The 24,786-nt window shown below is 43.5% G+C and overlaps 1 protein-coding gene across 1 annotated transcript in view; it reads right to left on the bottom strand.

Annotated features, from left to right (window-relative positions):
• The window catches only part of LOC128879161 (papilin), a 107,038-nt gene that overhangs the window by 20,450 nt on the left and 61,802 nt on the right, over positions 1-24,786 (bottom strand). Inside the window, exons 2-4 of the mRNA XM_054128062.1 lie at positions 18,484-18,544; positions 7,258-7,445; positions 5,149-5,209 (exon numbers count right to left, since the gene is read on the bottom strand). Coding sequence (XP_053984037.1) covers positions 5,149-5,209; positions 7,258-7,445; positions 18,484-18,544 — 310 coding nt within the window. The remainder of the gene's footprint in view (positions 1-5,148; positions 5,210-7,257; positions 7,446-18,483; positions 18,545-24,786) is intronic.

The raw sequence follows: 24,786 nt of genomic DNA on the forward strand, positions 1-24,786 counted from the left end.
GACAACTTTGGGACAACTTAATATTCATTAATACATTCGTAATTTCCTTTAAATATTTATTTCAATCGAGGAAGTGTCCATATATTTATCAGCGTAGATGCACGAACTAAATTCCCCTCTGAATCTACTAGAAGCCACGAAACACCCAGTATACTCCCCGAATCAGTATCCACGTAGCATCCTGAGTAGGATCTCTGCAACCCCCCCCCCCCCCCCCCAAGGCCTAGCACGTTCAGCAGAGGGTGAGGGGGTGAGGTTACTAAAAATGCGGAAATCAACGAGCCTCCATAAACACGCACCGAGTTCCCCGCAATTACGGTGACTCGTAATTAACGGGTCTCAGCCTCGTTAAAGAAATCCGCCTTCCTCAACCCCCCCATCGATCTCCCGCCCGTTTCCGTCTGTAGCTTCTGGCTACTCCTCCATAGTTTCATCCCGCCAGCGGAACCGAAGTCCCTCGAGAGTTTCCACCGTTCAATAATTTCTGTTTAGCCGACAGGCATTGTTACTAATTACGAAATCTCGAGACAAAGACGCCGGGAACAATGAGCCGCGTTCGACGGAATTTTTGCAACGGCGTGCAATTCGCGGCTGAAATGGATCGCCTCGTTTGATTCTAAAGTGGCGGCTGGGACTCGGTCGTTCAACCTGACGGAATATTCTTGACAAACGGACGTCGCGATATTATATTGTCGACGTGTACCGTCGCCGCTTTCGGGACTGAAAGCTGAGTGCGGGTTCTTCGCGAAGTCCTGCTCCTTAGCTCGCTATTCATCGTTTTCATGCTTCATTCGGACGGAAGAATTCTTAAGGATTTCTTCTTCGGAAAAGTTGAGTGCTGCAGTTAATATTTAAATGGACCTCTTGTTTGGCAGTCTGTAAAAGTACGCTTTTCGTAATAAGATGTTTAAATGCTTGTTTTTAATAAATAAGTCGGGAAGACGTGTCTTTGTGTGAGGTGCTCAGACAGGGGATAGGAATGATGAATACGTGGGGTGAATGAATGTTTATCTTAAACTGAGCTTTTTCCTAAATAACACATGCACCCTATAAATTTGCAATGTTATACAAAAAACAAGGGTTTCGTAGGTAGACTGGAATGTCTAGTTGCATCATATTTAGAAAGAATTAATGAAATTGACTTCGATGAGTGCATTGGATCAGAAATCGATATCGATGGGACCATAACACGAGCAGGGGCCATTTCATTTAGCACGTCCCTCTAACGAATTTAATACTTCGCGAATCGATGCCGCATAATGGCCAAGCGTTCATAAATTTTAGCATCTCCGACAGTGCACCGCTGCAGCGTCGCGCGCGGGCTATATTGTTGCCTTCGAGGACCATTAAAGGACCACCGAGCTGCGCAGGATTTTCGATGGTCCTTTTGCCTCGTAACGAGCTTTCACATCGATAAGCGATCTGCCCTCGAATAATCGTTGAAAGAACTTTAAACATTTTTCTTGTAATTATTCAAGAGAATTAGACAACCAAATTCTTCCAAAATGAATCCTTGATTAGGTATCGTTTCTTCAGAACTCGAAGTTTCGTAAATAAAATGATTGTCGGTGAGGTAAATGCGACCTGACTACCCTGACTTCCATGAATATTCCGTTTCCACTACTCCTAAGTCTCGACAGTCCTCGGGAGCAACAGCGAGGATGTGTCAAAACCCACAGGGATTATTTGACTAGAACGATTCACCAGAAAAGTGATTCGAAGCGCCGCGAAGGTCCTGGATATCGCTGAAATAATTTTACGGCGGCTACGTGACTTTCAGAAATACATTTTCACCGGTGGCTGCGCTCTTATGAAGAAATAGCGAGAGCACCCCCAAAGGAAGTGGTTCTGTTCTGGAAGTAGTTCTACGTCTACGTGGGGTAGATCGAATGTTCGTGACTCGGGAAAATTAAATTAAAGCCCGAGGGGTCGGCGGTTCGATTGATAGAGTCGGTGTACCGGGCGAAAATTGATGCGACGCGGCTTCGATTATGGTAGGGGGACGAAGATGGGATTCCTTGAACCGTGTGCCTCGCGAATTAATTTTTAATATCGAACAATCCCGAAAACAATCTGTTTTCCAAACGTAGAAATATTGTTTTCGGAACGAAGGACGAGCTTTGTGAGGGTGCAATCACATGAATCAATTAAGGGATGGTTCCCAACGATTCGGGACACTGGAAGGAATTTGGAGGATGAAAGGAGTGTGCAATCTAATCGATATGGTAACATTTTTATTAAATATCTGGCCTAATAGAATGCGGGGAATTTTTAAGTATCGGATACTTTAATCCTTTCTGTAACGATGGTGGTATGTACGAATATACAGGGAAGAGAGTCTTGTTATACGAAACAAGTGGAGTTTGTTAAATATTTTGGAGCCATATTTCTGCTGAATGAATATTTATTCGATTTTAAATAGAAATAATTTTCAATTTATTCCTTAATCATTTAATGAAAAAAGGATTGTGCTATAATAATTACAGGGTGACGTCCACCGTGAATCTAATGTGGATTTGCTGGAAGGGAAACATTCCTAATTCCTGCAGCTGACGATCTTTCTCCGATCCAAGCATTCACAGGGTGTACCAGAAAGGGTGTCTCAAAATTTATTGGTACCATTACTGCTCGAAGAATAAAGGTTTACACGAAGTAAACACGCGACAAGAGGAGACATTTATTAGTATAATTCTACTATCTTCGAAAAACACTGTGATTAACGGTAGATTTACTTGAACTATTTTTTCTACTCGGTTCAGACATCACTTTTGAATCACCCTGTACACGTCAAGCGTGTATACGACTGTCGTCTCGAGATTCCTGCGGTTTTAACTTCAGCATTGTTCCGAAGCACACCCCCGAGTATCCTCGAGCGGGATTTAGTGGAGGCCCCTCGGGAGAGGATCTTTACTGCACGCTGTAAACTTTTAATCCCCCAGTTGTATTTCAAAGAAGGTCAACGACGTCGATCAACGGAGGAACATTGAATATCATGGGGGAGGCTTCGTTGTCTATATCCATGAACCTGAAGGAGTGTGCATAAGCTATACAGGATCATTCTACTAACTGAGATCAGGATATTGTTTCGTTCTGAACAATAATATGGGGGACCTAAATTATTCCCCACGAATCAATGTCGCACGACACCAAAATTTCACTTCCGCCTAGTATTTCTCATTCCCGCCATCAATTTATCTCGAACTAAGGGACTTTCTCCGCGGCGCGAAGAACGCAAGTTAAAAAGGGTGAACAAACGGGGATGGTTCTGTCGGTGACACATTCAGACCCAACGGACTGACGCCGTAGAAATAAAGTGGAACCGCCGATTAATAATCGGACGAAACAAAGGGTTAAACGGGCTCTGACAAGCAACCGGTTCCTGGAACATTGCCCGCTGTTGTGTTCGAAGCGGATGGGGTTTACGAGGTCACGGGGACGCTGTAAAATGGTACGTCCAGGTAGATATAGGCTAGAGCACCATGCCTGGTTTAGGCCAGAGGTGAAACCGATTCTAAACAAACTTCGATCATCGCGACATGGTCATAGTCTTCAGAATTTCTCGAATGAAAATTATTTCGACGTTTCCACCTTGGGTTTATCAGGTTCTCATCAGGAGAGTAAAATTTACATGAATACATTTGTATCCAAATTGTTATTTTAACAGTGTTACTCTAAACACCAATCCCAGGACTTGACAAAATTTCGAATCGACTCCCAATCTTTCACTTCGCCTCTAAGAACACGCAAGAATTGAGAATCCATTTTCCTCGAAGAAACTTCTACACTGTAGTTGGGAGGATCGTCGTATTAATCGATCATCGAATCAATTTGTCAAGATCACCTGAGCCACGGAACGAGATTACCAGCTACGCGTTGATTAAGTGGTTTTAAATGGAAGTTTGACGGGACTCGGCGCGAAGAGTAATGTCGGATCGATTGGAGTTAAAGAGTGAAAGGAGCGAAAGACGCCCCGATAAAGAAACAAAAGTTGTTCCGCCCGAGCCACGCGTAAACGATAGGGATCCTCGAGACCATAGCGATTCAGAGTTCAACGAGACTGCGGCTGACATTTAACGAACTGAATTAAATAATGATATAAATCATTTTATTAAAGACCATCGAACCGCGCTTGGGGGAAATTGACCGACATATTCAAAGGTTAGGGACGAGCACAACAGAGTGTAAATTTGTTTCTGTGGTGGTTTGAACGCGACGAGAGAAATGGGCACAGCTTTGCTGGAGCAATTGATGACGAATGAATACAAGGTGCACGGCAATTTATTCGATTGGGGAGTTCAATTTTCAGTTGCTCTTCGTGGAATATTTTCATCCAGCATCCACTATTTTGTGTAGAATGAAAAATACTATACAACCACTCCTGAAAATTTTTTTTTAGAAAGGGTGAAACTTATTTAAAAATTAGAAATGTTTCAGGATTCATTTTTAATTTGTTTAGAAGCACAGACATATTTTTGGAGTATCTTTTAAATATCTTTTCTCGACCTCAGAAAGGTAGATATGAACCTAAACGACGCAATTTCGATTTAAAATCAAGTGGAACGAGACTGCCAGCTGCTGAAGATGCTCACAGACGGAAATACAAAGCGAACTGGATGGCAGAACTACCGGATTCGATTCATTGATTCGAGTACGCGTGCAGATGTGAATAATTGAAGCCCACGTCACGCGTCGATGGCTCGACGCCTCTTGATAGACTGTCAAGCTGTTCGATCTATTAAAGCAAATCGCATAAATCACCCACTGTTACACGGCAATTAATCAAGTTCTGGTGCGCATTCGATTCACGTGTGCGGCGCCATCGTTTCCACGGGTTGGATTTTCGGGTGTCCTCTTGCTTTGTGAAAACAGAGGAACGTTCGCCGAGCCAATGGTTGACCATTGTCGCCTTAAAATATTCCGAGTGTGATACGAATTCTCTATTGTAGAACTCTATTACAACTCGCTGCATTGTTTCTGATATATACCGGTTTCAAACGATTAATAATAGTACTCGCAACGAAACAAAGAAAATAGAGAATAATGTTCACCGTCCTAAAGGGGTCGAATACAAGGAGAACTCGTTCCTCCGACTAATTATAATCGCGGAATTTTTCTGACGTCTGTTATGGCAATGTTTCATAGACTCACCTGGATGTTACAGGAGAAGAATCGCTTGGATGCACCGGTACACCTGTTGTAGCCATTGTCGCTGCAACAATAAAACATTTTTGTACAGATTGAACTGGGATCCTTTAAAGCGTGGGGGTCAATGAGACAATAAGAGTCCATGGGCTCTACAAGCAAGATGCCTTCTATGAAATAACATTTTCAAGGAACAATGCAAATCTTGAAATAACAGCTGAATGCTACAGTTCTTAGATTCTTGCTATGCCTGTTCACTCGGTAACACCAATAATTTTAGAGATCACCCTAAATGGTGACTCATTTATTTTAATTCCACAAAATAATCAACAATATTCTCCTCATCTATTAGAACTCTGAAATTTATAGTTCTTGCCAAGTGAACAAAATGTTCGAATAATCGATCCTCGACTTATCAGCTTGGCGCGAGTATCCCTCGATCGATCGTAATCTCGATTACGCGCGCGTAGGTCCGCCATCACGTGGCTAAAACGCGACCATTCGTATCTCTAATCAGGAATTCACACTCCGTTAAATCGCGTATCGGCCGTGCTTCCTCGTTAACGAGTTTCTTTCGAGAAAATTCCAAGGAAAAGTGGAGCAACCAATTTTTTTTCATCCCGTAAACGAGTGGCTCCGCGATGGAAAAACTCCAGGAAAAGCGCGCGATTCGTCTCGGTTTCTCAATAATTTGCGCGACCTTTCGGTGAAATTACATTTACGCGTCACGTGCAACCTCCTTTCCGATGAAATTTTCATGTGGAAATTTATGGCAACCTGGGTTACGCATTAGCGCAATGGTATTTCTATCGTTTTCTGTATTTACCTTTCGATTATTCGGTTAGACGAGGTTACAATAGAATTGGATCGAATGTCAAAAGGGCTTGGGGTCTACAATTTTTGCCTATAACGTCTGTATTCATAGTGAAATGCATATAAAAATATAGTATAGTCTATTCTACATTCCTCATCATATAATCTGATAACGTATGTGAGATTTTTATTTAAATAAAAATTATTAGTCTAATAACACACTCAGGAGGAATTATTTTCCAGACCCTGCGAGCTCGAATGTTGCGTTTCGATATTGTAAATTGAAAATACTTGTAAACGCTGCACACGATCGGCGCGCATCTACGCGATCGAGCGTGTCTGACCTGTGACACCGGTACGCTCGATACCACGAAATTATTTCTCCTGTTAAACGCCTTCGCGAGCCGATTAGCCCGCTTTCTCGATCCTGGGGAACGTGTTATTAGCGATCGGTGCTTACTCTCGGTTTCGCTATCCGATTCCTTCGTACGATCGCCGATCAATCCGATTTTCCTCCTTTCCCGTTTTACGTAACTCGTAAAAGCCGATCTTTAGGAGATCTCCTTCGAAGGGATCTAATCTATTATCTCGTGTATTTTCTTAAAAATTTATGTCGTAAGGACTTTCCTTCGCTTAAAAGAAATAGGCCAATTTTCGACACTTTTTGATTCCGATTAATTAATATCTTTCAAAAAATCCTACAATTCCTACGATTCTAAAAATTCTACAATCTTAGAACACCCTTTAATAAAATGCTTGGAAATCCATTCATTAATAATTGCTATGGGGAGTGTTTCACTACAAAATTGAAATGGACGGCTGTCCTGTTACAACTGGGCCACGTGAAAATTTCCCAAGATACCGTTCCGCGGCGAAAAGCGCATAAGTAGTCATGATTAATCTTGGCCCCGACCGCTAGATAAGGAGGATTTACCGCGATTCCGTTGGAAGTTCTGTCGGCTCGTCAAAAATCCCGCAAGGAAAGTCCTCGAAGCGTGGAAACCTCGCCAGGGTCGGATTGAATTTAAGGAAACTCATCTTCGCGGGGAAATGATGGAGTAAAAAATTAATTTTCCATTACTCCGGCCCTCCGGGAGAGTTTTCCGCATCGTTGGGAACCTCAAGCTCCTCCTTGCAGACCTATCTTCTAATTAATATTAATGCAACACTTCCGAGTGGGCACGAAATTAAATACAACTCTATTATTATTCAAGATACAATTTCGAATATCCTGCCTCCGAATTTCATTCAATTCTCTTCATTCCCCCAAGTAAAGTATCCCGAAAAAGCAATGCAACTCACTCTATGTCGAGACACTGTCTGGTCTGATGGGCGACACCCCCTCCGCAGGATCTGGAGCACGAGCTGGGCGACGACCATGGCCCCCAGGTTCCACGTTCAGGCTCCTCGGTGTCGAGCACGAAGCTGCTGGGCAGATAGCTCTCTCCATGCTGTCTGCGGTGTCTCTCGTGCCTCAATTTTATATGATGCTGCAACAAACCGAGACACACAAATTTATGGCAGACGTCACGTGAGTGGCAAGAGGTATTCTCGAGGCTGTACCCCCGAGTCGCGAAAAAGGATGCACGGTTCGCCGTGGGAACGCTCGAGGAAGGTTTCACGGTAAGTGGCCTCTTATTCACCTCGCGGTATACCTGTGCAGGTTGCAATGGGAGCATGGGTGACCTTCGCGGAGGGGAACAGCGTAGGCGTGATCCCCTTATCGGCCGGGCTCGATAAGGTATAGGCTTTTAGCCGTGATGAACGGCGCCACCGCGACAGGGGTGAAACCGTGAATTACGTTATCGTTCTCGAGTGTATTTTCGACAGCTTTATGGCAATGGTGATGGTGCAACATTCTCATCCTGGTGAATATTTCGAATAACTGGTGACAGGTTACCTACTTAGTGGGGTAAGTTTTCCAATTGGGGAGAAATTTTTTGGTAGATGATAACGTGGGTGGTAATAAAAATTGTGAAGTTTTTTCACTTCTTTATAATATTATTGGAAATTGAGTATCGAGTAGACACCAGAAAAAAGACCTCGAGTTCAAAGGGTTAACTCTGTCATAAAAGAGGAAATAGGCACAATCGGTATAATTTCCAATTCCGTTGCATCGTTTCATTTGGGAAACGTAACCTACTCGCTCCTGTCACGTCGACCTGTTCCACTTTCCTCGATATCGAGGATTGCCCGCGACGCGTCCGGATCCAGCCTCCAGGTAAATAGAAGGCTGCACTCAGATGCAGGATCGACAAGAAATTTAATAATGTCTGGTGAAAAATGAACGAGCTCCCCTGGAATTCATTTATCACTGCTATTTATCGGCTCGAGATTCACTTCGATCGGGGAAACTTTCCAAACTGTCCCGCGGGGTTAACTCAACCAACGAGGACAAGTTTCGAGCCGACTACCAACAACTCCGACAACTTCCTTGGAAGACCAATAATCTGGAGCAACTGGATACGAGGCGCAAGTTCTGCGACAATGTACCCATCCACCCTTACTCGGACTTTAACCATTAACATTTTTGGTCCTCCGATACCGAGGATCGTTGATCGATGGGGGAAAGCTAACAAGAGGGACGTCGCCAGTTATCTTCCATGAGGTTGTGGACTATGATGAATGGTCGAAGGATATTTCGAAATTTCATATCTTTGGATTTCAAATTATCGCTTTTATTTAATAAAGCATCAAGGTTTCATCGAAAAAAGAATTCCTTCGATTAAAATATGCATTTAAATATCCATTTAAAATTCTAGAATTGTGAACTCCCTTAAACTATGTCAGTGGCTGGCTCGAGGAACAAAAAGTCGGTGGCCAATAATTTTATTTGGAAGCCCGTCGCGTTTTACAACCAACGTATGCAAACTGCTTTGGATTCGCGCCAGAAGGAGCCTACCATTGAAATGTTATATGGATTCTCGTTTAAAGATGAAGAGAGAGGGAACAGATTTCCCCAAGATCGCACGATTGTCGCTCCATTTGCTTGGATATTAATCTTAACGTTCTCTTTCTGGGTCAACTGGACTGGGTACACATTCTCCGTGCGATATTTCTTGGCGAATTTTCGCTCGTGGAATTTGAATTAGGTGACCGGCGATAAGGATGTGATTTGGTTGTTTTTCTTTGATGAGGGAATTGAGTGGAATGTTGCGGTGACGAATCTGAACTATGTTAAATTGTAAAAAAAAAAAAAAAAAAAAAACAGGTGAACGATGGTTTGTTTCCCCATGTGATTGCACGATACTTAATAAGGGCGGATTTATTGCGTTTGCAGTGAATATGCCACGTGGAACTCATCGGATTAACAAGTTACAGCATCGTGTCGCTAGACGCATTAAATCATGTCCCTTACGTTCCAACTTTGATGGGATCGGGAAACGAGATTCTCTGAGAGTTACTTAACGTACCAGCCTTGTTGTGAATAAATCCTGTAGCCTGCTACCTTGCCTTGAGCTTGAGACGACGGAGGCTCAACAATCATTATTTCATAATTAAAAAACTTTTAAATTTCCAGTAAAGTGAGACTAATTGTACATAAAATGTACATATTTTCCATGAAAAAAGATGAAAATCTTTATTTGTATACTACTTAGATACTACTTTTCCAAGTTCATTCCCTTTAATTTCTTAATATGCGTGTGCACTTACCACGTGCATCGATTTCCAGTAAGTAAACACCCAAATGTTTCCCCGAAACCGATCCACATAATCGCGTTGTTGGAATCGCGTTAAAACACATTATAATAATACCCCGATCGATCAGTATCCCCCTGGTACCCATTATCTGCGCTGTGCATGGTATTGTTGTGTTTGCATTATTTGTAATTGCATGGTTAAATATTCAGTCCCTGTTGCATTCCACGTACGCAAACATACGCGACAGGAAACATCAATTATATTACACTTGAAACAGCCCGCGTTCCATATAAGCGCGACGACCATCAAGAAATGATCACGCGCGATATTTTCAAACCGTCTACGCTGAAAGAAATCTGGATAGGCGAGTGTCCCCGTCAAAAAGAGGAATTTAATTTCGCGGAACGGCCTGCCGGCGCCATTTGCGTTCTCATACGTATTCGTACTCTAGCTGTCAACAAAAAAGACGAACCGAATGGAGGGACGCGTTTAGAATGTTCCTTTTTACGATTAAATGTATTTTTTTAAGGGTCGTATAAAATCCGGTGTGAAGAGCGAGGATGTATAAGAGTAGTTGTATTATTACGTAGTTTGTTTACACTCACGTTTTAGTGGGGCTTTTATTACTTTTCTGGCGCAGTCTTATGTTTGACTATGTCAGAAGAATCATAGAGGAGCTCACCAGATAATTTAAATTTCACGAATACCTAATGAACATACATAATTAATTTCCCTCATCCCTCAAGTAAACGTAAGTTTACACAGTAATCAACCCTCGAACCCCGAATGCTACGTATCGCTAAAAAGTCCAAAGTATCAAAGCTCGTCAAGCTCGAGAAGCACAGGTGGATCGGGTCGAATTTCAAACGGAATCCTCCTCGCGCTTTTTCCGCCACCTCCTTCCGACGATGGGGGCGAAAAAAATGAAGAAGCCTCTTTCAAGCCGTAAATAAGTTTCGGCTACGCGGCGTACAGCTGCGTTACGTAGATTTTTGTCGAGCGTGGGAGAGAGCGCAGCTGGGTCCCGTGGCGCGCGTTTCCGTGCGACTCGGAGGAAGCTCTCTCGCGGAGGCTTTTCTTTCTCGGCGAGCATCTGCGTGGCCACGACGTGTCGCGTGGACCGTAATGTGAGAATATACGACGATAATAACGCCACGTCTGCGACGTGGGTGACTATAAAACCTCTGGCCGCGCGATTCGCCGCTGCAAAACACCTCTCGGAGAGGTCCGCCCCGGGGAAACAGATTAAAACGGACGAGCTTCTTGAGACGGAGCTTCCACGGAGACCGGCGAACGTAATTTATGCGACACGGAGGATTCTATTCCACTGTTTTTTCCCCGTGCGAAGCTTGCGTGTGGCGGATGAGACGGACGGTAGATAAATTACACGCATCGACTTGAATGGAGGGACAATCTGGAGGCGAGCTTTGAGATTTCTTTGAGGGGGTTGAAAATAATCTTTAAGGTTTGAAGCTTTTTGAGTATTATTTGTGTAGGTTTTGTTTAGAAGTTAGTTGTCTCTTTCTGTTGAAAACATCTCGAGTATAATTTGATCTAAGTAAGTTGTTCCAAAACTTATATACATTAGAAAGCTAGTAGGGATGAATTTGAAATAACTAAAGGCTCTGTGACCTGTCGAAATGTTTATCAAAAAATAAAAATAATAAATTTTGAAGACCCCTGCGTGGCTCATAAATTACAGAGTAATTCCGAAGTAGATTAATTCTAAATAAAACCCTACAACGAGCCAAGACAATTCCCATAAGCGTCCATAAATAAATGCGCACGCCTCTCAGAGATCATTGACGGCGTTCTTTAAATAAAGTCCTGCGAGCATTAACACGCCTCGCGAGAATTGGGTTAAGCCAGAGTCTGTTACTCAGCAATTAACGCGAAAAGACGGCGAAGGAGTACCCGGGTAGTCGCGGTACAATTACACCAGACAAGTCGCGGAAAACGTCGCTTTGCAATTAACCGGGGCGCGTCTGCCAGTCTGGCGCGGAAAAGTCGATCGTTTTAGCCCGCGTGTCGCTCGATGATGTAAACCGCGTTGCACATCTGCCTTGGTTCGCGTGTAGGACTCTCGTACACGCGACGATTAGTCACCGTTTAAGGAGCCGTCTAATTCAGTTGATTTATCGCGGGCTAGACCACGCCGCGATCGCCGCTCTTGTATTGTTGTGAGAATCGCCGTGGACCTAATTTTTATTTCGGATGATCCCTTTATAGCTCAGAGAGTCAGCCTCGGACTGAGTCACTCGTTGGTATTCCTCTCGTTTGCGACTTTGCCACGCCGCATGCTCGACTTTCAGGAATCTGCACTGCTTGAGAATTTTCGTCCTTCTGGAGACGCTGGAGAAAGTGGAGTGCATCGCTTTTGATGGATTGACGAAGGTCGAACGTGACTGGAGAATTATAGACGTTCTCTGGGAGGTATTCGTGGCTCTTGGCAGGTCGCAAAGCTTTCGATTATTGGGAAATTTATTGCGATTGGTTTTTGAATCCGGAGTAAGAAACTCAAGGCAGAAAGAATAGAATTAAGAATAGAAAGATGGGAGACAAGAACTGAAACCTAAACACTGCGATATCTAAAATATCAATAAAATTAAAATTCAATACCTAAGAATAATTATCTCAACTAACATCACTTCTTACCAGACTCAATTTTTCCAACCCTGATGTTCCAACCTAACCTCGACCAATAATCATTCTCCTTAACTACTATCGTAGAGCTAACTACTAAGAATATACAGCAGCCTTTTAGTCAGTTTAAGTCGCCACAGGAGAATTAAGCTGCGAAAAAATTTTGGCACCGCTCCCTGGGGAGCAAATTGTTTTACGGGCTCCTAACCGTGCCCATTCTGAACGTCCATTTAGGACCACGCGAATACTGTGCCACAATTACGCGAATTATGTCAAAGAATGCGTTTAACCTCGGCGTTTCACGGTATGCGTGTTGGCTCCATTAGAGCGACGATCATTCAACCTCATCCGACATCAAAGCGAAGACCTTACAATTGCAAGGGTTTACGACGCTCCACGAACAGCCGGCTAATTTATGCTAATAGGAAGTGGTTACGCGTCGGGCAAGTGCAACGTCCGCACCTTTGCGCCGCGACACCTCGTTCGGGACACACGGAATATACTCGAAACGTGTCTCTGATTGGCGAGTAATTTCTAAGCAAACGTTTAGAAAAGAAGAAATTTGGAAGAAAAATTATAACTGTAGTGTGAAATGGTTTATTGAGGTATGTTCCTGTTAAGGAAGTCAAATATTTCATCAGTGTTAACACCTGCTGACTGTCAACGATACGTCCACTAGTCACTAAAATCTCGAATTTAAGAACCATCAAAGGAACAAAACGAAAAATGATCACGAAAGATAGAAAGCATGCGAATTTTTCCTGTGTCGATCGCGAGCCAGCGGCGATTCGTTTCTACAATCGATCCCGCAGTCGATTAACCGTGGCATTGGTTCTTCAAGCGGGTTGCATGTCTGCCATAGTGAGATATGAAACGTAACCTGTTAACAGTGAAACATAATCCAATATCCTGGGGGCAACGATCCGCAGGAGAGGCTTTTCTGCGCCCGATCGAATAACTCTGCCAAGCCACCGCTTCCTCGTCCGAGATTAACATAATCTCGATGACAGTGAATTAAACTGGTCGATCGTGTATCACCTACCTGTCCGACTCAATAGAACGCGTTGTACAATAATCACGTTATCATCTAAAAAAATTGTTTTAAATTACTCAATTTTCAATAAAACACTTCTACGTTGTTCCCACGATTAAAAGATGATCGCTGTACGCGAACAGCTCAGTTCCTTAATTAACAACAAAGCAAAAAGCTTCCTTCTCGCACCGAAAGTTTCAGTCGCCATCGCGCGAACCTCTTCTTCCGACCGAGTCATAATTAAAAATTGCTCTCCGTTGTTTTTTCCCGAGTTACACAAACCGTCCGTGAGACGCGAGACACAAAGGAGCATCCAAACGCGGACAAACTAACGCTTGTCAAGCATAAAGGGAATCCACGGCACGAAAGGAATAGAGCGCGTAATTACGCGAGCACTTGCACCAACTTTTCGAACTGCTACTTCATCCTTGACGACGCTTTAAAAGCTCGTTTTAATAAAGGCGGAAGAATGCTGCGAAATTAATGAAAACTACAGCGCAGGGCACTTAAAAACTGCGCGATATTAGCAACACCCTGGTTCAGGATTCAGACTTTGTGAACTCCTGAGCTACAGGTACTACGGTAAATAATAAATTTCAAAAAGGAAAGTTAATTAGAGAAAGAAGATTTTTGTTTCCTTTGTGCAAGAGAGCTTAACTATTTCCCGTTCCGTTCTGTGTATTAAAAATCTTAACACCCGGAGCCCCTAAATCTATCCTAATTCTACTCCTAATCCAAAATCAGTATCATTACCAATGCTAATCCTGCAGCTGCATGAATGGCGTTACGGAAAAAGTCGTTGCACCGATGAAAGATGTACTCCCCATTAAGTAACCCCATAAAATCCTTTCACGTTCGTTTTACGAGCCAAGCGTTTCGCGAGAGGACAAGAGGGGTGCTCGTAAAAGAAGTCCAATTACTTCATCCCTAATCCGTGACGTTTAATAGGCAGACACAAGGCTCCTAGAGAATTTCGTAAACCATACTCTCAACCGTCAAACAAAGATCGCGTAATCATTTTGCGTGTGCTCGTGCAGTTACGCGACATTACGAGCCGTTCATCGATTATGTACTCTGCTGAGCACACTGAGAAGACGAGACAAGATGTAATTTTTTGTTACCGAAACTCCTTGCAAGTTCTAGAGAGAAAGAGAAATGGAAAAAAAAACAAAATTTTTCCTCGCGTCGGTGCTCCATGGGGAGGTTCCGCTTCAAAGGAGTTGTAATTTCAGTGCTTCGGGTTTTATGGTATACAGGGTGGCCTATTTATTGTGAAGACTATAAGTGTTTCCTTGTACGAAACAACTGGCATTGTACGACTATTAACTTCTGCAGACTTAGATGCAAGTAGAAATATCGAGGAATGGTCAGACATTACAGGTGTGCTCCAAGGATATTCAAAATTAATTTCCTCGAAAACGAAGCATCGTATCAAAACATTCTACCTGATATTTTTTATATATTTATTCACGTAGATTCATACAAACGTCCGTTTATTTGAATATTCTATTATAGAAACCGTCTGTTATCCGAACAAAGCCTGTCAGAGCTAACCGATCCATTTCAAAATACCACAAAGCAAAGAATTTCTGCACTCTACTTTAATAAGTTCAAAATTAAGTTATTTTCATTCGTTTAAATCCTCTATATACAAAATATTATTTAAAGAACACTCGTGGCCGGATTAAATGCTTCCCAAACGGTATTTAACTCGACGTTAAAAGAGAAAATTTCCACGCATTCGCAACGCGCCGAAGAAATGCGTCAGGGCAAGTGTGTCGCGACAATATCAGCCCGCTTGTCAGACAAACGATGAAACGCGCGATAATTCACCGCCGTGTCAGAGACATTCCCGTTGGCGAACGTTATCGGCGATCTCGCAGACGAAATCGTCGGCTGCAATTTGCACGGTCCGAGAGAGCTCGTCACCGCGAAGAACCAGACAACCGTGCTGTATACACGACAATTATCAAGAGAAAGGCGTGGCCAAGTGTTCACGGTTCATCGACTGACCTCCGACGCGTCGAGATCCACTCTTCTTCGAAGCATTTAATTAACCCTTCGCCACGCAATCTCGTGGAACGATTGCCATGACCGCCGAATTCTCTGACCTCGCCCCTCGCGCGATGACTGGTTTCACGATAAACACGAAGTGAACCGCTGTTCGCGCGATATCTTCAAATTACATGCAATGAAGGTTCGGTTACAGAGACAATCTGTTTGTAAACGTAGCTACTTTCTCCTATAGACGGTGTCTCCATGTTTGCTGTCGATACAGAGCGAGCATCCGAAGATTAAAAGTTTCGGTTGTTAGTCTATGCTGTAGCTGATAGGAAGCATCGATTAAATAATAACCTTCCTCGTAAACAATGCTGCTGTTTTTCATTGGAAATTTTGTTTGTTGATACCCGAGGCAGAAGATAAATAGCACTTTGTATGCATTGTACGATAGTCAGGAAGGGTAGGTACCTCCGATTATTATCGATTCTGTCGAAAATTTGCATGCAAGAAGGGCTTGTAAATTTAATTTTCAGTAACTTTTGTTGTATACCGTTTGTTGAAAACGCGGAGGTAAACGAGATGTACATTGAAAGTTTCAGGATATAACGAAAACAAAGCACAACTCCGTCTGATGCTCCGCTTGCAAATTTAATTTCTGAACACGCGAAATAGACAAATTTCCACCCCGATTTACTTCGAAGTCCTGAAGTAATTAAACTTCAAATTTCCTGCTACTAATTTCACGAAGAATCGCTATCGCGTCAACCATCTACGTGGAAAACTAACAAAAGGACTCGGTGATGTACGAGAGCCCTCTCATCAATTCCTATTACTGTCCTATTATTCGTAAATGCACGTCCTCGCGCTACGGCGAGTCGATGCATTTAAACCTCCGTTTTTGTCGCGATCCTGGTACAACACGAATTCATGCAGTACATGATTAATGATCTTTTTGTATCGCGGAGATATTGCCGGCAAAACCATTCGTGGTTATCTGACCACGAATGTCGCTATTATTGAACCTCGAATACATTACGCGAAAAGACGTCGTATAAATAAACGTGGACACAGAAATGGCGTAGCATTGATCAGTCAAAGTCAAAAAATGTTTAGGAATATATTTCTTGTTGATGGTATAAATTTACTGTCATAATTGTGGATATCACCTTTGGACAAAAATTGCAATGCACAATACTATCTATCGGAAACTAATAACGCACTCAGTGGTTGGTATGACTGTAAACTAATTTAAAAAAATAATAATATAGGTAAAAATTAAGAACCCACTAAGTACTAATAAGCCAACTTCTGACTTCCACGTTAGGCAACTTGCGAAATTTTAACGCGAACATCGCGCACAACAGGTATGGAGAGGCAAGTATTCACGAGTTTAATTAGCATTTACAGTATATGCAAACCACGCTATCATTCTGCTGAGAATGAGAATTCGCTGTACCGAAGTCCCCTACCTTGTCAACGTCTGATCCAACATACATGAGCGCGTTTACACGTACCAGTCGATCAGGAAGAAGAATTGTACCCGCAGCGCGAGACACACTTTCTCTCTGGCTTAAAAGGTTTCTAATCATCGGGCTTTACGGTCAATTTCCGATCGATCGAAGGATCATTTGCATTCACCTGAGCGTCCCGGAGCGCGACCAGTGCCCAGACCACCGGGAGCCAAGTTGCCGAGATTGGCGCGAGCATTTCCAAGATTTCTTCGCCGTTCCTAACGGCCACTTAACTCAGATTAGCCCCGCAGACTGGCAGAGGGGTTCGTTGATGATGGTAAAAAGCAGCAATAAGTCAGGACTCCCGTCTGTCAGTCTCTCATCCCCTTTCGCCTCCTACGCTGATAATCGCATTGCAGATGTCGAGATATCTCCGCTATTCGCGACAGAAATTCTCGCAGATTCTCCGCCCCTTCGCCACCGTGAATTTAAAAACGTGATTTCCCACTGTCGACTAAAATATCGCGCTGTACGACAGGGCAGCGACAGTCGCGATACGATTTCAGAATTGGAAATTTTTGGGGAGGGCGATACGTCATGTATTACCTCGTGTCCTGTTCCGTCACGCGCGTTACAGGACGAATATTCTCTCCATTTGTTGTAACGGGATTGGAGTGCAAGCGAAGCGTGCTCTTTTTTTCAACGTGAAAAATAATAAGAGTAAGACTAAACTTGTCGTGGATGCAGATTTCACAGAATATAGACAAACACTGCCAACTTCGAGAGCTTCTATTATTTAAACAATAATGAAATCGGACTAGTGATGACTCAAACCCCTTCCAATTTCTCCTGAACTACGATATACCGGAACGTCTTCAATGTTTCCCGCGAGAGAGATACAGAATCGATCGATTTGTCGTAAAACGAGCCACGAGAAATACGCGTTTCGCGACCACGTGGAGGGCAACAGCGTCCGAGGACCAAAACGGCGCATAAAGGCGGCGAGTAATACGATCCTGAGTTATTTCTCGTGTAAGACGGCTGCAATGTGTAGGTAGACACACGAAACGACGAGAGAAACAACGGGGCAACAGCAGGCGCGGGCATACAACGAGATTACTGTGGACTGTTTCGTTCCACATCCATTATCCTTTGCAGTCTGGTCGTCCATTTTCTCGTAGATCCTCTGTTCGCGAAACAAACGCGAGGACTTTCATTTCGCACGTGAACTCGCGACACAACGAGGTGGCGCGAGCGTACTGGGTTCTATTCCCAGTTAAAGAACCAAGGAAAATGAATTTTCAGAATCAACTCCTCGCACGAAAAGGAATTAAAGACTTTAGTCTAAACGTCGCCATTATATGCTATCATCTCAAACAGTTCCTTAATATGCAGTAATTCTATACCTAACGGCCCCACAATTTTCATTATCAACGCGTAACGTTCTTAATCTGCGGAGGCTCAAACGCGGCGCGACACCCATGATTTTTAAACGAGGATTAGCGGCTAATGGGAACGGCTCGTTTCAGAGCCATCTGCATAAAGTGAACATTGTATGCGCGCATAAAATTTGTAAAAACTCGGCCCGCTAAGATAGTTCGATCGCGGGGCCAATGGGGCTCTTTGAAACTCAAGCCACCGTCGCTCGCGATGGGAGCAATAAAGCCTAAAGGAATGCGGCGGAAGGATCCGAAGACCACCTTGAAATATACATGCAACGTCGAGTTCGAAACACTGTAAAACGGTTGCAATACTCACGTGTTTTGCGAAGGCGTCGCGCACGCTCAGCCCAATAATAAATAGAAGAAGCACCGACGACCTGAAACAGAAACGAGTTTCTCCTTTGAATAACTGATACGGGCGTTAAAATTGTTATCGGGTACAAGCAACTGTGCTCGTGGGGTTTTGTCCTATCGTTTAATAGGATTCAGCTACCGTGTTTTAGTCGTTCTGGAGTATTTACTTATTTCTCACAAACTTTCTAGATTTCAGTTTAGTGGTTTTGTAGATAATAAACATCAGCTTTGGAGAAAAAGTAATTTGGTTATTTGACAGGTTAAATATATTTTGGTTGCATCGTGACAAGCATTTTATTATCTTTTGTGACTTCGTATTTAAGTATTCAAATATTAAGATATATAAATAACCAAATGCTTCGGTAATTAAATATTCTCAAATACGGTAATGTATCATAAGGAACCTCGGCTCTGATCAGCACTCGTTCCAGTTTCGCGAGAGGAAAGCACGCGACGGAAGGAGACTCGCTTTCGTCAGGTGGAAACAACACGTTCCGTTCACGTAACGACACACGTAACGCGTAACTGTCTGCCCACGCTGACGCAACGAGTTGCGGAACAACTTTGCAGTGAAACTTGTCCCGCCGTAACGAGCCACATTGACGCAAGAATCAAAGTCTGGGTCAATGCTGCGACCAGTTCCACAGATAGGAGGAATACACGCAGACGCATAAGTGCAAGCGTGCGAGGGCTGATTTATCGCGTTGGCATCCGACGGTGATGCACTTCGCAATTAATCCTTCGACGCCCGAGGCGACGACGAATTCACCGTTCCGGAATCTTATCGTCGATTCCTTTAACTCGGGACCACTTAAAAACATTTGTTCGTTCGACATCCAGGATTGAAATATTTTCAGAGTGTATGTATACGAGAAGGCTACCATTAAACGCTATATATATTGTCCTGCTGCAAGAAGATGGCCCTTGGCGACTGGCCATAAATTGTCACTCTAAAATTGCCGTTCAAAGAACTATTTTGTCTTATTGGATTGGTTTACATCATTAAATCGAAATTAGTGAGGTCCTCCTATATATAATTTTTAAAAAATAACTTTCTTGACCGTGAGGCCATCTTCTTCCAGGAGAACATTGGAGAAACTCTCCATTTTAATGAAGAATGTACTCTGTATACTTGTAAATTTATGAATCCACCATTTTAAATATAGATTCATTTTATAATTCAGATTTTAAGTTTCCTCCAGCACGAAATAAAAAAATTGTTCAATTAAATTTCTCTTTAACGAATTTGTTCGAATAAGAATTTTGCTTACTGCTTTTAAGTGACAGTTTCTGTTTAGGGGAGGGACGTGGGACGACTGCCACCGGGTAATCGAGTCCTGTGCACGCCGATTTATGGAGACCTAGTGTGCGCACCTCACTCACGGTCGTTGTTCCCCGCTGTTGCAAGGGCGGCGATAAATTATTTCGCAGCCGCGGTTCGCCGAACGTTCCTCGCTATTTACATGCGAGCGCAGGCTCGATAAATCTCACCCGTGTTTCTGAAATTGTACGAATTAGCCGCGACGCCTGCTACTTTCGCGCCAGATTTATCGGAGAAAATTGTTGGAGAGAAATTTGACGCGTTCGTGTGCGTTGCGATATTCGAACTCGCGCGGATTTGTCGCTTTGAAGGTATTTATCTTTTAGGATCTTTTAGCCATTTTTTTCTTGTGTTTTCTGAACCTTCGTTTCAAAAGAAGGCTGCATTTCACGTCTTCTTCAGCGCGATACCAAGCATTGTTCCGAACCAATAGCTGCGTCGTGCCATTTTTCATGAGAATACTATGTCCTGGAGCCGATAGCAGCCTGCACGGGCAGCGTTCCAAACCTCTCAATGACTCCCACTCGAGGAACGTACGCAACAACGCGCGCGCCGATGCAGCGGAAAAACACGTTCATTCAAGATTCAACGCGCAGCCATTGCACCGGTTGGCCACGAGACCACTAGCAAACCTTTTTGTTGTCGCTGTCGTACCGCACTGGGAATAATCGAATGCATGCACACACCGATTTGGGCACTTTTGTGTTAGGTACACGGGGCTGATTTATGCAGGGGTCGTTTTAGTGAATATTATTCAGAGCTGAAATTTTTGCTGTTGTTACCAGCACTGGTTGTCATATACCTTGTCATATTCTAGTATGTCTTACTTCAAAGATATTTTATTAGAACTAATTCCAGTGATGCCCTAAGCAACCCGTCGACTAACTCCTCCAGCAGTTCCCCATTTCCCCCAGAATTTTGTAATTGTTTTCCCAGTTTTAGCGATTTCTGCGATTAAATATCGATTAATTGAAAAGTAAGCGCGAGGGATGGTCGCCGCGCGGTTACAATCGCGGTAATTGGTCGCAGGTGCGAAGACTTAAACGAGATAGCTGCATAAAACATGATAGCGAGCCACGGGGGCACACGGGGGCGTTAATTGGAACGCAGTTTTCAGAGGTCTAATTGCGTCCGCGGAATCCTCGCGGCGGTTACGCGCGCGCCAACCGGTTTCGCCGAAACACGGTTGGTTTATCGCCTTTCGCCCTTGACGACTGGATGCTTGGTAGGTGCGATAATTGGTCCACCGGCGAATAATTTTAATTGGGTGGCGAACGCGAAATTGATGTTAAGTAGAATTAAATGACTATACCGGGAGGACGGAGGATGCGATTCCGCGACGTCTGATTGCGAAATGACAATGAGCTGCAACGCGGAGTGCACGCGTGTGACTCTAATTATACGGGGTTTATTGTTCGATTTCGTACCTTTGACGTCCTGATGGATTCTAAGAGGATTTTTCAAGTAGGTAATTAGCGAGATCGAGACGGTCTGAATGGTGCAAGTGCAGTCTGGCAATTAAGTCAGGTTTGAAGGAAATATATTATGGAAAAGATTGCGATTAGAAATTCAGTATTGAAAAAAGAGAATTTGAGTGAAACTTCATCCCTCAAAAATTGTCTTAACAATCACAAAATAAGGATTCTGTCGAGTCCATTCCAAGTCCATGAACAGGTACAGTATTCTAGATAAAATTGAAAAACTAGTAGTTTCGAAGGAAAACCTCTAATCTACCTTTCGTGAGGATTCCTCGAAATAGCTAGGGTCGATAGTTTCCGAGTTCCCGTCATTAAGGATCAGCGATCCAACTTCGGAATAGAGTCCTCTGATTATACTGTCGCAGCTCAAACTTCCAAGGACGATGTTTACGCTTTGATAGCTATCGAGCCCCTATCCGGGTCATACGATACGCGGCATCTTTCATGATTTCGCTTGATGGCTGAGCTTATGAACGTCCAGCAGTTACCAAATGTGAAATTCACGATACATCGAACGGGGTCCTGGCCCTTCCCCATGAATATGTAAAGCATGGCGGTCCAGAACGATCCTGCATCGGGAATACTTCTAACGAGGATGTCCTACGGGCCAAGTTCGTTACAGACGACAAATTCTCGTGGACTGCGCTGGTCGACCCTCTGTTTGAGGTTGAAACAATTACAACAACCGTCTGGACCATGGTCTCGACTCCGTTTCCGAAGTTGGAATAATACGTAATACCCAATTCGACGCACCTGCGCGAGCAATGCCAATTTGGTTTGATAATAACACAGAACGCTTGGAGGAAAATTTTAGTGTAAATTACAAAACTAACGGACTTGCACAAATTTTTAGAATAGAGAAAACTGTTGAGTGAAAATAACGAGAATCGTAACCGGTGCCGAAGGAGTGTAGTTTGTAAAAAGATAAGTCGAGTAAAGGCAAGAAGGAAAATTGAGGCGTTACAAACGACGTAATGAAGCGTGCCTACTCTGCAATTTCTTGAATCGCTCTCGGGGAACGTGAAACCTGTCTTCGCGCGAAAACGAGACGCGCGTGCTGCAATCAGTGTAAAATAAACGACGCCTAATGAAATTTTGCGATTGCTATTAAACGTACTTTAGCTTTGGGTCGCAGATATATTATCAAGTAATCATGGAGTAAGTTTGTACGCTGAAACTCGCTTTAAAAAAATGTCTTGCTCGAGAAAGAGGTATAACTGAATTTATATCGATTTTCTTTGCAAAAAGTAAAGGATCAAAAATACCACACATAAATAAGAATAAACAGTCACAGAAAACATCGATACAAGGAAGCTACTCCTAGCACGTGCTTCGCCGAATCAAAATGGCCGCGCCGAAATCCCTCGAGAAAATGGCCTTCGACTTCGTCACGTATCCTAGCGCATCCCCAAACCAATGGCGAAATCTCCGTGGCCCACGTTCCCTCGACAAACCACAGGCTTGCTCGGCATTATTAATAACCGATAAACCAGTTAAAATGTTTATCAGGCAGGCGTTATCTACGAGGTAGACATGCACGAGGCCACGTGCAGGCTGCAATCAGATACGCGGCCACTTTCGCATGTGCATACCGTCGAGTTTTTGCAACTTTCGGTATTCTGCATATCGTCGGGCTACTAATGAGCCCCTTGTCCGCGCCGGGATGTGCCTTCGTTGAAGATCGCATCGCGGTGCAGCCTTTCGTTATCGAGATTCTATTCTATTCGGAGCGGTTTGCGGCTAGGAAGGCCTGGGGGGACCTTTCGTCGTGGGCGCGGAAACGTGGAAATCGAAATGTCGCTTGAGGTCGCTGCTTTAGAATCTCTCGAGCCTTGCTTGGATCAAGGATCGCTAACGAGTCCTGATGGGTGGGTTAGGGGCTCTTTAGGCTTGAATCGACGCGCATTTATTTCGGAATTAGTGAATTTCAATCAGATATCATAAAAATTACACGAATTGCAATAAAACATATCGAGAGACCACTCTACACAAAAATGTATTTCATTTAAATACTCAGATTTGAAACTTTTCAGTAAAAAGATCGAGTGCTAAATCGATGAAACGAGATGCTGGATTAAGAAACCGAGAGTCGGTTATAAAAGTGAAACTCCGTTCGAGCGACGCTGGAGGATCGGATTATGCGATCTGCAACGCTGCTAATTCGTTAATCATAAATATTCAAGAGTCAATTACCATCGGTGCGAAGGGTCGTGCACTATCCCCGGATCAATTAATTATCGATTTTCATTACGCTTGCGTAATGACCTATTAACAACGCGCGCTGGCGATCCTCCCTGGGCGAACTTCGGTTTTAATATCGTGGTTTCGCGCCCGGTGCAGTAAACTTCGCGTTGCTCGAACTTGCGACATTATTTATTGCAGCAAGCCTGAGTCTGTGCTTGTCCTAATTTCATTATAAATATATATATATGTCTAAAGTTTATTTATGTACATATCTATAATGACATATTGATCTGGAAATATCAAACCTGTCATTTAATTTAGACAAATTTCTTCAATAGACATAGAGGGTACGAATACTTATGGGACTGTCTGTATATCAAATTGACCAGCTTGCATGTCTGACATTAATATAAAAAATAGAGAATGTTTCGTGTCCGCATCGCTCCACCGATATCGAAGAACCGTTGCTGAGGATCCAGCCACGATAATCGTCGCAGAATATTTCATCGCGAGACGACCAGGTCGAGACCGAGACGACGACTCCAGAGAACCCGATCACCGTGTCGTTAATTATCGAAACGGGGCCATTTGTTTTTCAGACGATCGTAATTGACCGGAGCCGCCGACAGGGCGCACCTATCCATTGTACCAGACGTGGCTACATCGGAAAGGTGGTGCACCGTCGGTGCATCAACCGGGATGCATCGAGGATCCACGATATCCAAACGGTTCGAATGCACGCCTGCTCGATAATCGCCACGACGGCGCGATCCTCCATCGTCAAAAAACGACACGTTAATCGTCGATTATTAAGGGTAGTATATAACGCGGACGATTAAGTTCGCGATGAACGCCCGCGTGGGGTCGGGGATTAGATTCGCTGGAATTGGGAGAAAGGGGGGCCCTTTTCTTTGAGATATCCCTGTAATCCCTCAATCCTGATCATCTTGTATATATTTTATGATATTTCGACTCTGTAAGTTCCCCTGGTGTCCTTAAATCTCCCTGTCCCTGGTCTCTAATTCCTCTATCATCTCTAATCCCTCCTTCCGTCCTCCGACTCCTTTCTTCATGGAACCTCCTCCTTTATACCTCCTATCTTGATATCCCACCTCTTTTAATCATACAAATTTCTTCCTTGTATCTTCTTGCCAACTTACTGCCTCCCCTACCATTCTAACTTTACTACTGTGTTAGGGGTAACTGAAAGGTTTAGATCTACAACTAATTAAGCTACAACATCTGTACCACTCCCCAACCAGTACCAGAGTTCATTCACCAC

Source organism: Hylaeus volcanicus, chromosome 7, assembly GCF_026283585.1.
Source record: "Hylaeus volcanicus isolate JK05 chromosome 7, UHH_iyHylVolc1.0_haploid, whole genome shotgun sequence".
Lineage (NCBI taxonomy): Eukaryota > Metazoa > Arthropoda > Insecta > Hymenoptera > Colletidae > Hylaeus > Hylaeus volcanicus.